At 36.0% G+C, this 16,761-nt stretch overlaps 1 protein-coding gene across 4 annotated transcripts in view; it reads left to right on the forward strand.

The window, feature by feature from the left end:
- NCKAP5 (NCK associated protein 5) overlaps positions 1-16,761 on the forward strand; it is a 711,275-nt gene that overhangs the window by 460,564 nt on the left and 233,950 nt on the right. For all 4 annotated transcript variants that reach the window (XM_087950139.1, XM_087950137.1, XM_087950138.1 and 1 more), the window contains one exon: positions 856-1,002. In XM_087950139.1, the coding sequence (XP_087806265.1) occupies positions 856-1,002 (147 nt within the window). The remainder of the gene's footprint in view (positions 1-855; positions 1,003-16,761) is intronic.

The following is a 16,761-nucleotide window of genomic DNA, read 5'->3' on the forward strand; positions in this document are numbered from 1 at the left end:
TTCTCTCATTCCTTAAATAATTAGATTTATATATTGGGACTCCAGGCTCAGTGTTGTCCCCATGTGATCTAACTTCTCTGTGAAATCATTGGGAGAAGTCATTTATAGTTTGGAGTACGAAACTTTCAGTGTGTACATAATACCTAGTTTTAGGTATTACCTCTTACTACAAGTAGGCAGGAAATACACTATTTCTGAATAGACTTACATGAGCAGGTCCATGAAAGAACAGCTGTTGGCGTTTAGGGTTCAAGGGCAATCGCAGCTTCTGCTTCTGGTTCTTTATAGAAAAGGAGGCTTTAACATGTCCTTATTTATTTTTTTCAATCATTATTATTAACATCATTAACAGCTTCTATCCCAGGGCAGTAGCTCTTTTGAATTCTGCTGTATAGTGCAGTATTGGTGCGGTGTTGGGGGTTTCGGTTCAGTGTGTGGAGTGTGAAGGATGTGTGTTTGTGTTTATTTTCATGGTCATGGTCATGATGTGCACTGAAGATGGTGTTTGATTTCGTTGTACGAGGTGCAATGACAATAAACTAAACTAAATTGTGGCTCCTTGTTCTTACCTTGAGAGCAACACCAATGTCTTCAGATCAGGATCTGGGGATTAAGAACCATGGTGTGGATTGTTTTTAACCCTTATATGTTTTCTTGTCTTTTGGGTTAATGTTATGATTATAATTTTTAGCCAGCAGAAGTTTCTGGAAGTGGCCAGAATATAAATGCTAATAAGTAAGTAAGTAAAATACTAGAAAGTTCCTGTTAGGGTGTAAATGCAATAATGTACTTTCAGCACATTTTTTAACAATCATTCTTACCTTTAGTTGATGAAAAATATATTAATTGTTTTAGGAAACATTAATGCAAGAGGGCAAGCAGTGCAAAACAGGAGTGGAAGACATTTGCATGTCAGATAAACATTCAAGGAGTGAAAACAACAGCAGCGAAGAGGAAAGAGACAAAACAAAATTACTCTTGGAACGGCTGAAGGCTCTGGAGGTAAGATTAAAAAAAAACATCTCTCATCCAGGCTCTTGGTTTTTATTGGCACCGAATAGTGGTGCAGTATAAATTTTATCTCCCTCAGTTCTGCTAAAGGTTCTGCTAAAAATATTTTTGATCATGATTCATTAGATCAGGATGAATGAAATGTTGCACCTTGGAATCACTGAAGCTATTTTTCTCTAATGTCAAGGATCATGTACCTTAAAGAGAAACTTCATAAATAAATGTAAGTTGTTCCAAGCTGGAGGCTAGCTGAAAGCCATAGAGACTTTAATACAGAAAACGTAGTCTGTATGATTTAGTTTGAAGTGTTAATTTAGGGCACAAGCCACAACAGAACTCCTTCAACTTTCCATGCTGTGGCAGAGAATGGGGCCTCCCCAAATCAGAGGTAACCAGTAGAATGCCAATGTAATAAACTTTTCAGTATTCCTACAGTTGGCTGGGTTGTAATAATAACTCCCAACAGCAAGCCTTGAATACAGTTTGAAAGGTACTGCTTTGCTACATAGTCAGAGGATGCATGGAAGTTAGAAGGATAGGAGTTGGGGGAGCATGGCCATTTATGATGTAGCGTTGCTGGGCTTCTAGATACTGTGCCTATTCAATAATGCATTCATTTTCTTGTTTATGATGTGAAAAAAAGTTATTCTCCCATCCCTGAAAACCCCTTGTAATCAAGACAGGATAGGCATTTGGCCCTTAGCCAACAGGCTCCTTGCCTGAGCTGATGGTGTTAGGGTTACCAAGGCTATGAGGAATTTCAACAGACATAATGATACAGGTCTCTGAGAAGTGCCTTAGGAGTTCATGACTACCATGGATCTACTTAGGAGAAAATAAGTAATTTAACCATTTCTTTCTAATCACCTAGCCACAATATTGTATTGTACAAATGTATACGTTTAGAAAATGATGGTAAATGGGTATAATTGTCATGATATCATTAAAAATACTTAAAACTGATTTATTCGTTATTAGCTTATACAGCATAATGTTTACTATGTTTTTAAAAGTACAGGGGAAATTGAGGAATTTTTAACAGTTTGAATCATGATTTTGTCTGTCTCATAGTTTTAACCTTGTTTCTTTTCCATAAGTTCTTAAATTTATTAAATCTCATTTCATAAATCTTAGGACTTTTCAAGGATGCAACCCTTGCAGTTGAAATCACACCACATCTTACTTTATAGCTGCAACAGCTACATTCTAAAAATGTGAATAAGTACTTTTGTTTACCTTTGCGTTGCTTAATTATTCTCAATTTTGATCAATTATTGTAGAGGAGCTAATACTGCATTTTCATCCTTCCAGTATACTTTTCAGTGTGTTCTCGATGAATGGTTAGTGTAGTTTGCATAGCTTCTCTTTTCTTCAGTTTTTTTCCTAATGATGGAAAGTTGTTTAAATGAAATCATAGCACTGTATCAGTTATTGCCAATTGTTATAAGAGAGAGGAGGAAAACTCATTACATTTTTAAGACGCAATCATGGCTGTGGAAGGTCACCAAATAGGATTTCTTCATTGATTTTAGTTTTGTGCGGTAGCTTGCTTTTAAAAATAAAAAAGAATGTACCAGTGCTTCCAAAATTAATCTACAGAAGCAATCCAAGAAGTAATCCATGGAGAAAAATGAACTACAGACCAACCATTATAACTACTCAAAGATAATTAGAATAAGGTGCTGCTAATTGTATGTTGGCTTTATGTTATAAACTTTTTAGCCTTGTGTATTTGTGCTTCAGGGGTTTAGAATTTTTAAAAATCTTGCTCCAAAGCTCTAAAGTTTATTAGGAGTCATACATTTTACTACCATGTAATCAGTTGATTTAATTTTTTGTCATACGAATAATTAATTGTTGTATTTCATTAATAGATTGGGTAGGTGGAACAAAAATTTGCTTTTTAATCTGTTTAGATATCAAGTCTTACTATTAACTATATGAAATGGTATAATATAAATAAGGGAATAAAATTATACAAATAAGGGACACAGATTATACAAATTATCTAATTAGTACAGTTGAACAAATAAGGGCTATAATACATTAATATGAATTGTAGATTGTAAAATTTCTTTGGCACTGTTCTTTCTGCCCCGTTTTTAAAAATAAACTTCATTAGTTAAATAACCTTTAATTGGCAAAATCTAGATATACAGATATGTATTTATATGCCATTTATGAATTTTATCCTTTGTATAAAACATTTTTATAGAAGTCTTCCTCTATCCCAGGGGTGTCAAACTGAGTTCTTCAAAGGCCAGATCAGCATTGTATTTCTCCTCCATGGGCCAGCTTGGAGGGGGGAGACAGGATAGATGCCTTCTGCAGCACCTTGCTGGTCAAAATGGGGTGCAGCCTTCCACGCTCCATTTTCAGCCTTGGTGGCCTCCTGCAACACTTTACTGGCCAAAATGGGGCGCAGGCTGGCTTCCAGAGGCATTGTGGGCCAGTTCTTTGCTATTTCCTGGCTGGTTCTGCGGGCCAGATTTAAGCACCTTAAGTTTGACACCCCTGCTCTATCCGATTATAAGATACTGTAAAAGAAGGAAAGTATCTCATAAAATAAAGTAAAAATAAATAGGCTCTTTCACATAGCTGTTGGCTTCAACTTTCCAAATCATCAGGAACATTTTTATACCACTGGATGGATGATGCCTCTTGAATGTCCAAATACCTCCCCCACTTTGAAAAAGAACAGTGCTCCCTCTAGAAGCAACTAGAACCATAGGTGGACAGTCTCAAGCAGAATCTTTATTGTTAGTCAACTATGTTGCAAGAATCTTACCAGATTGATTAAATTCCCTTGCAAAGGGTTTTTATGCTGTAAGATTTTTGGGATTCTTTAGGAGGACATGCTTGGGTCGCTTTCTGTAGTGCAAGGACTCTAAGTCAACCCCCTCTTAACCCTCTCTCCAGTCTAGCTAGAGTTTCTACCACATCATTCATTCATACTCATTAAGATGAAAAGCCCTCTAAAGCTACCGTGCTGTAGTGCTATAAACACATACTCTTCAGAACAGATGGAAAGCAGTTAGAGAAATAATGGCAAAGAGCCTTAGTAGGGCCTACATAGGAGGAAAGGAGAAAACACAAGAATGGAAAAGCAAGTAAAGACGACAGCCCCTAGCAAAGTTACAACTGGTGCAGTGACTAATTTGATTATTTTGCAGTATATAAAAACTATCCAGCACCTATGTCTGCTCTAGAAATCTGCTCATATTTTTTTAAAAAAAATCAGATATCACAATAAGCTCAAGTCTTGTGTATTGTGAACTTTTGTTAAAATGGAAATTGGATTCAAAGATCTTGCGAATGGCAGCTAGAACATGGATGTTTATTCTAATTTATGTGATGTAGCAGAGATAAGTTTGTCCTGGCTTGCATCGATTGTGACTTGGATTCAAATTAAATCTCTCGTCGGTGTCGCTGACTTTATATCTTGGAACGGATACAAGGTCTTTATTCCCTTGGTCAGGTAGTAGAAAGGAAAGGAAAAATGCATCTGTTCCTAGTAAAAGTCAAGAATGCAATATTGTACCACTTATTTAAAAGGTATCTAGAGAGGTGACTGCCGTTCTACATGGAATTAGGTGATAGGAACCCAGCATACTACGTAGAGTATGAAAATGACACAGAATTTTTATTACTCTGAACAGAAGAGACAAGTTTGATTAATTTCCACATTCATCCTTATCCCTCATTGCCATCTCCCCCTACCTCCACCCCAATTCTAGAGGGACTTCCAACGCTGAAGCAATTTTTCAGAGCGCACAGAAGAGTACAAGGAAACAGTAATATTGTAAGCGCTGGTAAGGTCTAGTAAGGTATTATGCACACCTGCATAAATACTTTCTAATAGTTAGTTAGTATCTGCCTATCTGTTTGTCTGTCTGCCTGTGTGCCTCTCTCCCTCTCTCTCCCTCTCTTTCTCCCTCTCTGCATACGTTTGTGTGTGTGTGTAATTGAAATTAGGAGAACAGCAAAATAACCCTGAAATCTTTGCTCTGAGGTTGAAAAATGGATAGGGTTTTTTGTTGTTTTTTTTTGCTGAAGAAAGAAAGCTTCTGAAAGGAATGGGTTCCAAGATGCAATCAGCGGGATTGGAATTATGGAAGCAGTGACTATCGGTAACGTTTCTCGGCTCATATGTATGGGCAGGGTGGTGGTGGGGGCTGACATAGCTGCACTTTCAAAAAGAGATACTTTTCTTCATAGTAGTTCTTAGTTTGATTTTCAAGAACTGAGTCGTCCATTTGTGTCCTAAATATTGATTGCACAACAAATGAGAATGGTCCAGTTGGTTGTACATAGGGAGCAACCTGTTTGACATTACAGTACATTGGGAAAAAGAAGTATCTGTTTGTTTTCTTTAAGAATCGCTCTCAGGAATAGGTTCTTTAACTAATGTAGTGCATTCTATCAGCTTTCAAATCTCTGGGAAGGGAGTTTCCACAAAGCATAATAACACATTTGGTGAAAGAAGCATCAGTTCCAGCAATACTATAGAATGATGTTGCATGAAAGAGATTTGTAGAATAGCAACGTGAGGTGAATTGCTTTACTGATAAGAAACAGTAAGATTGATGTGTGATCCATCTCCAGCCTTTCCTTTTGAAAGTAGGACTTCTATTTGCCATTCAGTCAGAAGGAGTTTAGCAAATATTAGCCCAGACTGCCACTTTTTGCAAAGATCTACGTTAGGATTAAAAATGTATTGTGCTCTGTATATTGTAGCTTATGCATGTTTTGGGTATGTATACAGATTTTTCTCCAAAAATAGAATTAATTGGAAGATTATCTTGAAGTGTGAATGGAAAAAAGGCTTGTCCAGCAAGGTAAAATATTTGATTTTCAACAGTGGATTTCTTAATTATTTATGATTCTATTTTTCTTAATATCTTTATTTAATAAACAAATATTTCATTATAATCCAAGACCATATCGTGTTCTTCCATGCTATATATCTTTAGCACAATGGTCTTTCCAAGTCTGAAATTCCAGTATTTTCATACTGCCTTTATATTGTATTATCTTCCCTTTGAATAAAGATTTCTTTTTAGTCCAAAAAAGCATTAAGCAAGGGTGGTAGATTTTTGGTACTACCAAAAATAATAATAATAATCCTGAAATGCAAGATATTCATACTTTGTTCCTAATTTCTTTGTTTGGCAAAAACTGAATGTAACTCATTTCAGCACTTTCTGATTTACTATTCTGAGCAATTCAGACATGGCTTTTATCTATTTCTGGATTGATGACTGATAAATACTATATATTTGTAATCAAAACATGATACTCATGTTCTTAGTAGCTAGACGTCTTGTTAAAGCGTGATTTTTAGCTCCCTTGTGCCATGAAAATGCATTGCTTACAAAATCCCATTTAATTTACTTCTACACTTATGTTATAAAAAGTAAGAAACTTAAATTGTGTAAAATACAAAATAATACCTCTGGGTTTCTTTTGAAAGAGATAAAACCTTTAGAAAGTAATCCTTCAGTGAGACTTACTTGATGTTGTCTTTTGACGAAAGGGGTTTAGAAAGAATTAAAAATTCAGATATTATTGCTACCTGCACATTGGTAGTATAATGAAGATTCCTTTCACATGCATATAATTATGAATAGATTCACACTTCTCATCATATTCCAGTAGGTATCTAAATAAATTAGGTTGAAAATTCTAATTAAGCCAGGTGCTTCTTTTTTTTTTTGCTTATGTTTTTAAAATAGGTATGCTAACATAGATTGCATTTTCCATATTTTCATACAAAATACTATGATTCTTGCATTTTTCCATATTTCCATATAAAATGCTATGATTCTTACTTGTTGAATTAGCGTCCTGATCAAAACGTAGCACTTTGCCAGATTTTGCTTTTCTCAGAATGTTTTAACACAATTTTGGCAGATTAAATAATGAATTTAAATAGGTATTTTGGGAGACAATCCATTTTGAGAGAATTATTCATAAACTAATACAGAAATATAGCAGCATTATAAATAAAAATAAACAGAAACTTCCTGAACTGGAAATGTATTTTCTTCTATCCTTAATTTAAAGCTACTAATACATGGACATATGACATTCATATCCATATCTAGAAAATACCAACAATTTAAAAATACAATTATTCATAGATGTTCTTCTACAGTTGGAAAACTATTCTTTTCATAGAAGTTGCTCTTTTTCCATAAAGGTCATTATAATAGAATACAGAATACCATATGCATAGTGAATTTTTCTCACACTGTTCGTGATGACCCAGGGCCTGGCACAAAGGTAAAACAGTCAAATAATAAGCAAGAGTCCCTTTATTAGCTCCAACTTTGCCCCCAATATCCTGGTTACCTTCTGGTCTGGAGAAAAAACTCTCCCAGGAGCAGCCTTTGCAGAGATTGAAGTCCAAAATGTTGTCAACAAAAACTTTTAACTGTAAGTCCAATCAAGGCAAGATGAGGTAATTAATATGGCAGGTAAGAGAAGGAATTCCAGACCTGAAGGAATGGCGGTAAATCAGCCCATTTGGGAGGATGCCAGGAACGCACACAAGATAAACTCACTTGTTTCCAGCAGATGCTGCCCTCAGCTTACATCTCTTTTAAACTCTCTTCCCAGGTATGCCTAATGAATCAGGGAATCAGGGTCCTTTCCTCCCCCGTAAACCACGCAACCCACATTGCTCTCTTCTCCGTTCCTCCATGCGTGCCCTAGGATGAAGAGGGGTGGGCCTGGGTCTTCCTCTGAATTCCCTCTCCCTTGTTCTACCTCACCCCTACTCTGCCCAGCCGGAGTTTGCCCTTCCCCAGTTTCCTCCACAGCCAACGGAGCCACTGCCTGTCAGTTGTTCATCTTCCTCTTCGGATTCAGACTCTTCTTCCTCGGATACAATCCTCTAATTCTCTGCAGTAGATTTGGTAGCCATAGCTACTTTCAGGGGGAGAGGAGATTGGACATTTCCAACCACTTTACTTCTACCAAGATGAGAAATCCATGAGCAGAATTTGGCAATACCTGGTTTCTTCTATTAATGGCAGTTTGGCTCTAATTTGTCATATGTTAGTATTTGACCATTCAGAAAAGCTCCAATTTATGCTGTATAAAATGAGAAATTTTATTTCAGACAGAGACAAAGACAGAGGGGCATGGAGTGTGCTGATCCATAGAATGGCCAAAGGTTGAATACAACTAAATGGCTGACGACAAGGATGAAAATGGGAAATTAGAGCAAGTGTCAACTATAAATGATCAAGAACTGAAGGAAGGGGGAGTCTCTCATTCAGAGGGGAAAATGGGATGTTGAAGATCATTATTTTGTCTTTAAAAGTTTTTTTAATGATGATGTACCTATACTCTTTGACCAGTTTCTAATGATATTAACATTGTTTATTATCAATTATAAGAATTTTTAGCTCTAAATTTTAGTAGGAAGAACAAGATAAGTTTTGATCTCTCAACTTTCTCTCAAATCTCAAAACTTAGGCTCCACTATTATTCCTTTACATTTATAGTGAGTCGTTCACACCTTGTGAATGTGTTTACATTTGCAGAGAAAGGCTACCTCCCCTTCTTTGTATTGACTTCTGATCTTTTTCCATCAGTGATCGGGAGGTATTAATGGATAATTAAAAACCAAATTGCTGAAAGTAATACTGTGATGGTAGAATTCAATTTTCAGAAATCCATATAAAATTATGAGGAAAGACACTAAAAATACTAGAATAGGATTTATTTTTATCCCATTCAAGATGCTTGGGAAAGGATTTGTATGTCAGGCTTTTAGTAGCAGAAAACCAATGAAGTGCAATTCACATGAAGTTTTACTAATCACATTTAATATCAATAAATAAGGGGTTAAAATCAGAATCCTGAAAATTAAATGAGGAAAAACCCCTTATTTCAGGGTGAAATCATTTAGATGGAGTTTCTGTGAGTTGCTTGAATCTTTTTTTTCCCCCCGCCGGGCTCAAAACTTTTTCTAGGTAAGCTTGACACTGAAGTATTCATTTGCTATTTCTTAGTGATATTTTGAATTATTCCAATTTTTTCTAAGTCTTGGTACATCCTCTTCACATACTTTATCCTCATCACATACTTTATCCTCATCACCCTAGCTCTGTGACAGATTGACAGATGATAAGTGACATACAGTTAAATTGTGAACATTCCAGCTGAATGGGAAATTGAATTTAGATATCCTGATTTACTCTGGGTCTTGTATTGGCCTTAGGCTTCACTAATTACTGTAGTCCCAATGTGGCCTAAGGTTCTTCCCCCTGCAACAACACACAATATCCTTGCCATAAGTCTGGTGTACATTTACACTTAGTTGTATATTTCTTTCTGGACACTATTTCCTTTAGCATATAGTTGTTTCCTTTCAATTGTCTCTCAGATTTTACTTTTCTCCTAATTATTTACTAAAATCTACTTTTTCACAGACCTTTCCCCCATGTTTTATCTAGGCAATAACTGGAGCTATGATAGCTAAAAGCTTCTAGAAATTATTTATTTCTCTCCATTTCACAAACCTTAGTCTATTTTGCTTTGTGTCTTTATTTTCCATTATCTTTCCCTTCCTCTTCTTTCAGTTTACATTAATTTCAACTTCAGGTTATATGCACACAGATATTTGCAGACCTTCTGCTTACAAGGATCAGTTGTCTGTCAAAATCTTTTCTACATATATAAAATTTAAACTGAAACACAAATGAAATAGTTGGAAAGCGAAACATGGAATATCTTATCATGAAGTAAGTTTTCATGTGTCTCTTTTGCAATGGTGGCTATCTAATTAATCATAACATGTGGCCCCCCGAGTCAAGAGGCTATGTTATGGTCTGCTGGCAGCCTGCGGAGCTGGCAGCAGAGTCAAACAGTGGAGAGGACCATGGGCCAGTCTTGAAGTCTGGGGAGGACTTAGATGAGGGATTTGTGTCTGACACAGAGATAGGGCCAGGGCCAGGGCCGTTTGAGAGTTATGTGCTGACTCCAGAGCCTCCAGAATCTGACATCAGAGAGGCAGAAGAACAGGAGGTGGAGCCTGTTCCCAGTGTGCGCTTGCACAGAGCTGCCAGAAGGCAAGAACATTTAAGATAAAGGGGGCGACTCAGGAGTAAGGCTTGGAGATGATTGTCCCCTCCCATAAGACATAAAGGAGGAACAAAGGGACATGAGCCTTTGCAGGAAGCAGCTTCGTTCGTTCTGGTCGGTTTAAACTCTGAAACTCCGTGTTGACTTTGTGTTCCATTTGGCCTTGTACAGCTAATTGGAAATTTATTTGTTGGCAGCATTTCAAGGGAGATAAAGGTGGGTGCTTATCAGCCTTATCCCGAAAGACTGTGGCAGACTTCTGTTGGACTATTCATAAACTGTTTGGGACTCATTACAGGCTGTGAATGCATATAATTCACAGCCGTTGAAATAAAAACAAGGTTTTTGGGAACAGTGTGTAATTGTTACAATCTCAGGAAGCCTTGGTCAGAACAGGCTGCCACAACCATGTAGTGAAAGCCCTGCTCCTATTTTATGTGCATGGCCACCATCTTGCCCTTTTATCTTTTCGGAGCCGTGGTGTTGCAGTGGTTAGAATGCAGTATTGAAGTCTAATTCTGCTGACTGATGATTGCAAGCAATCAGGCAGTTCGAATCTCACCAGGCTCAAGGTTGACTCAGGCTTCCATCCTTCCTTCCGAGGTCAATAACAAGAGCACCCAGATTGTTGGGGGCAATATGTAAACCACTTAGAGAGGGCTGTAAAGCACTGTGAAATGGAATATAAGTCTTAAGTGCTATTGCTAAATACTATCGCTACTCTCCTTCTGGAGACGCCTGTCAGGAGCAAGAAATTGGAAGCTAGGGTTAGGTCCAAAATGAGTACAAGTTTATTTCATGCTACCTCTAAACAAGAATCTAAACTACTAATGATCAAGGCAAGTTGGTGGTAGTTAAGGAAGAATTTCAAGGAGGGTTGAATATAGATCTCTTGTGGGCATAAAGAGACTCTAAACTGATAACTCACTTGACCCCCCCCCTCGTCATCTCTTGGTCATCTCCTATAACATCCATGCATTGGGCTGAAAAGATACATTATTCTTGATCTTGTCCATTGCTAGGAACTTGGCATAATTTAAGTGGTGGAACCACTGGCTGAAAGAGAGGAGGCCCCTATAGTGGTGGGGAGAGGGGGTGAAAAGACATTCCAACTTAGAGCCCATTTGAGGAAGGAAATGTTTGACGTCAAACCTTTAGGTCTATATATGCTGTTTCCCAAAGAAGGCAGGCAGTCTGTTGAGATTCTTGTAAATTGGTGATCAACAATAAAGAAATCTATCTGATCCATTCTCAGAGCTGTTCTGGTTGCTTGTACCTGACAACTTATAACTTTAGAAATGGTTTGGTTGCATAGTTGAATTCAAGAAATTTTAACAGAGGTATTCTCACTTAATGACCACTTAATGACCATTCAAACTTGTGAATGAATAGTACTTAATGACCAATCCTTGGAGTTCTGGCTGTTGCAGTGTTCCATAGTCACATGGTTGCCATTTGCGACCTGCTTTGCTGGCTTGACAAACAAAGCCAATGGGAAAGCTGGCAGGAGTTACAAATGGCGAACTCGTTGCATCCCCTTTTAATACTATATATATAATGAGGATTACTTTCTATAAATTAACCAAAATGTTAAAGAAAATTTGCTTTCATCTTAATCCTTCCAATGGTCATTTAAAAGAAATTGGTTTTTAAAGGAAACATTTTCCAGTATGTTATGTAAATAGAAATAAGTGGTAGTTTGTTGGTTTGTTCATTCAAAAGATAAGCTCTTTTTTACTGTAATAAATTCATAAATATTATGTTCCTGCTGGTTTCAGGAAATGCTGTGCTTTTAATATGTACTGCATATTGAGCTCTAGTTAAACCTCAAGGTATAATTGTACATTTGCTTTTTCTCAAATAAACCTATAGCAATTGTCCATTTCTTCAGGTTAATCTGATTCATAGGAACTTTGTCCTACCCCTCTGTCCACTGGTCATGTGATTTTTAAGTGTTCAGTTGCCCTACTGTTGGTCAACCAACTTGATACCAATTATTTGATCCTTGAGCTTTTAATCCTTTTTTTCACCAGAGAATTTTTTCTTTTAGCAATGGGATTCTATTTGGAGAATTACTCTTGCTGTAATGAGTACCATAGTCACTGATTCTACAGTTTCCACTGTTTCCATATCCTGATAATTAGTTGATACCTATAACAACATTGATGGTTCGTTCACTTTGCAAGAAAATTAAAATGTTCTTTTATTTTTTCTTCTATAAGACCATTTGTCTTTCCTTGCTACATTTTAAGTAGGTTGTGTAACAGATGGAAAAATTCAAATCTAAAATAAAATAAAACAAATTACAAACTGAGATTATTTGTTTAATTGCATATTTGCTTATTAGATTTATGTTTAATTTTTCCTCCAAAAATTCAAGGCAGCCTTGATAAGCCTCTTCCAATTTTACAAACAATAACTCTGCGAAGTTGGTTGGGCTGAAAAAGAGAGAATAGAAATTCACTCAGTGAGCTTCTGTGGCTGACGGTAGTCTTGCTCCTTGCTTTTTAGTCCGAATACAACTCTAAACATATATTTATGCAAATGATTTTGTGTTATTGGCTGAGAACCTGTATGATTTGCACCACATGTTAGCTAGAGTGTATAATGCAACAAAATATATGGATATGAATAGAGGAGAAGGAATAGGATGGCATTCCCAACCCCCAGGCCATGACCCAGTGCCATGACCTAGCCAAAGCCCATTTGGAACCAGGGTGCAGAAATGGTGGGTGAGTGTGTACAAGAAACTGCATTTTGAAAGCAACCCACATGCATATAAAACTATCCCCTCCCTCCCCCCCCCCCGTCCCTGTCATCACCATCTCCACTGGTCTACTGAGCCAGAAAGATTGAGGACCACTGGAATAGGGGATACAAAACTGGGAAACCAAGAAAGGTCTTTCTGATAGTTGGGTCATATAGAGAGACAGAACCAGGACTGAATCAAAAACCAACAGATGAAGGAGAAGTGAATTGGTCAAAAGGAAAAGAAAAACTTAGAAGGTCAAGTTTAGATGGAGTCTAAGATTTTCAGAAAAGCAGAGGTGAGAATTTTAGAAAACAAAAAACAGTGTAGAAAGTGACATATGGACGTAATGGAAGCAAGGAAAGGAATGTTAATCCTCACATTAGTTAATAATAGTAAGATAAACAGTGATATCATACCTGGCAAGTAATCTGGAAGGCCAATGGAGTTAGGGATCTCTGTAACTCCTTGCTACCTCAACTTATGACAGTAATAGAGCCTGGAATCCCATCTTAAGTCATTGATGATCATATTTTTTTTCTTCATCAATAGACATTATTTTTTTTGTAAAGTTATAGCACAAAATAGAGTCTAATTGCAGATTTACAACAGAGGAGGGAATAAGCAGATTAGATGGATTTTTTTTTTTGGCATTTTGGGAATTGCATAGGATCTTAAGATACCTTCCAAATTGGAAAATGATCACTTTGGCCTTGAAAAATTTTGGGCTCACATCCAGGTTGATAAAATGCCCAATTCCAAATTATTAGCACAGATGGCCTTTCAGTAACCAATAATGTTTTGAAGCGTTGTAAGACTAAAAACTTTATTTGTGACTCAGTTGAATTGAAGGGGCAATACTGTATGCAATTAACAAGCCTACTACAGAAACGTTAGATGTTTATATGATTGTTTAATTTACAACTTCACACTGTTCCATAAGGAACTCACTTCAAAAGTCAGACTAAAATGCTTTTCACTAACAAGATACATAATGAAGTTGCTATTAGTATCCTCGTCCCTCATGCTCTTTGTATATTTCTGTCATGCTGCTCTGGGACTTTTTCAATCAATGGGGAGACTTTAACCCTGTGAAGACATTATCAAACTAACATAATTTCATGCAAAGCTTTGGGGGATTAACTCTTGGTTAATTCTTCCAATAGATAGGCAAGCATACACCCTGAAGAAACCACTCCCTCCCTACCAAACAACAGTTGTGTTCTAGATTTCTGCAGACCATTTGAATTCCATCTTGTCTGTTTGTAAAGCCGTGGCAGTGGAAGGAACGACCACTTTCTCTGCATATCAAAATTTCTACAGAGATGCCCATTTTTAGGAAAAATTGAAGCTCAGTATGCCTCACATTTGATTCTGTTATAATTAGAGACATTGTCCTACATGAAAAAAATGTTTTCATAGGACTTAACTGAACACAGGTTTTAATGTGTGTGTGTGTACACTCATGCACATATGAATTACAGTTTCAGTGCAGTTTTGGGAAGTTGCAGTCTGACTGTAAGTATAGAGTCTCCTATGTAGTATACTCTAAATCCTATCTAGTACAATTGATTAAATATTTTTTTCTCCTCTGCTCCATATTTAATAAGTATGTTACTAACGTAATCACTGATCAATGTACACAGAAATGTATTAATTAACATATAGATTCTTGTTTCATTGCAAAAAGAATAAAAAGAGTAACTTGCTTCTTACAATTTCTTAAGTGTAACAGTGAAGAATGACCTAATCTTTCAAGTTCAGTTCAAACTTGAGTTCTGCTACAAATATCTCAGACAAGTTTAATATATAATTCTATCGAATTGCGTTCCTGATAGAGGGGAAAAAAGGATTATTGGTAACTGCATGCAGAAAGGGTTTGGATGCTTCTTAAAGAAGAAAGACTAGACAGGCAACAAATAAAATTGTGGGCAAAAAGAACAATAAACTACTACATATTATCTGGTTACTTGGAAATGTCTCAAGGAGGGCCTTAAACCCTTTGATAAAGAAGGTTTTTTTTTTTTTTTGCTATAATCAGACTTCTATTTCAAATCTGTGAATGATCCACTAATGTAATTTATCATATTGGTCAGATAAAATGCAAATATCAATAGTAGGAAACTCTAGAAAAATAACGCAAGCTGTTCAACCCTGCCCTGAAATAAACAGTTATAGACAGATTAAGAAATAAATTACTGATTTTTATTGGGATGGCATTCTTAAATTTTGAATACTCACTACAAATAAGAGCAGAAAAATTCTATATATACTTATTTATATAGAACACAGGTCTATATACTTGTTTCTGTCTGAATGAACTGATCTTCCGATTTTCATTGAAGTGAATTCACTTCCAAGATGTATGGCAATCTATCCCAGAGCTGATCCTTCATGTCAGTATTGAAAACAAAACTAGTATCCTTAAGCCCACTAAATTTAGAATTATATAATGTTAATTCATTTTAGTGTAGAGGAAATAACTATTATATAATTGATGTGATCTCAAGCATAATAAAAAAACCATATATACTTGAGATTTCTGAAAGTTTAAATTGATAGACTCTCTAGAGACAAGTTAACCAGTGATGATATGGTGGACATGCCTATGAAGGTTTTTTTTAGCAGTCCTTTTGAAATGATTTTGTTATTCCCTTTTGCTGGGGCAGTTTTCAAGCTCCAGTGTAGCCTATGACACCAACATTCCCCAGTGATCTCTAATCCCAATATTAACTATACCTGACCCCGCTTTCTAAGCTTAAAATATGATTGCTCAGGTCCTGCCACCTTTTCAAGCATAGACTGTGTCATCGTATATCTAAATACTTTATTACATGCATTATTAAATTGCTTTTTAAAAAGCAAAGTCACTTTGATATTTATATATCTTCAGCAGATTGCAGTATTTGGAGATGGGGGTTTTGAAAGACCCTCAAGGTGTGAGGAATTAGCTTTCTGTTTTAATCTACAATGATCCTAAGCAAACTCTCTTAGATACTGGAGCTGAAATTTTCGTGTTAAATACTTATCTTTAGGTAAGCAAATATCCATTGTAGCCCTAACTAACTTAACAGATCTCTTCGTACATGAACAAGTAATCTTAGATGGGGAGAAAAAAAGGAAAGGAGGGAAAGAGAATGGAAAGTTTAAGATTGGGAAAAACAACTCAAAAAAAATAATAGAGTGAAAAATAAGTATAAAATCAGAAAGCAACAGAAGAGGGAAATGCAGAAGGGAGAATTAGAACTAGAGAGACAAGGGGGTAAAAAGGGGAGGGAGAAGATGAGAGGGAAGAAAGAAAGGAAAAGAAGTTATAAAGGACAGACGCAAAATATAGAGAAACGGCCTATTTAGAGATAATGGGTGAAAACTTAATGGAAAAAGGGATTCTGCAAAGGTACATAAGATAGTATGGTTATATTAGAAGCAGAAATAATTTTAGAAAATATGAAACAATGTATGATTAAAATGTCTGATAAAATAGCTATCGTAATTCAGTGGAATGCTTGTCAATAAATAAATGTAACAAAAGGTATATTTAATGATTTAGAAAACATATGTGAAGAGAAATAAGGGAAAAATTACTTATGGAGATTATATGTGTTTTTAAGGAAGTATGATATTTAATTGAAAAGAAGTGTTAAAGATGTTAAGATTTTAACGATTATTAATGATAGAACTGAACTGGAATGGAATGAGGGTTTATAATTACATATATTTACAATCTTTCTTTCTTTTTTTAAAAGAATATAGTGTGTATTATAAGAATGTACCAAGCAGAATTCGATTGGAAGTTATGTATTATGTATTATATTGAAGGTCATAAACTTAAGGTATATATTGAAGTTTAAATAAGAGTTGAATGGATGTAATTAAAAGATATAAAGGTATCATACTCCAATTAG

This window comes from Notechis scutatus, chromosome 1 (assembly GCF_049901735.1).
Source record: "Notechis scutatus isolate UNSWTSFEM ecotype Mainland chromosome 1, rNotScu1.2, whole genome shotgun sequence".
NCBI classification, from domain to species: Eukaryota; Metazoa; Chordata; class Lepidosauria; order Squamata; family Elapidae; genus Notechis; species Notechis scutatus.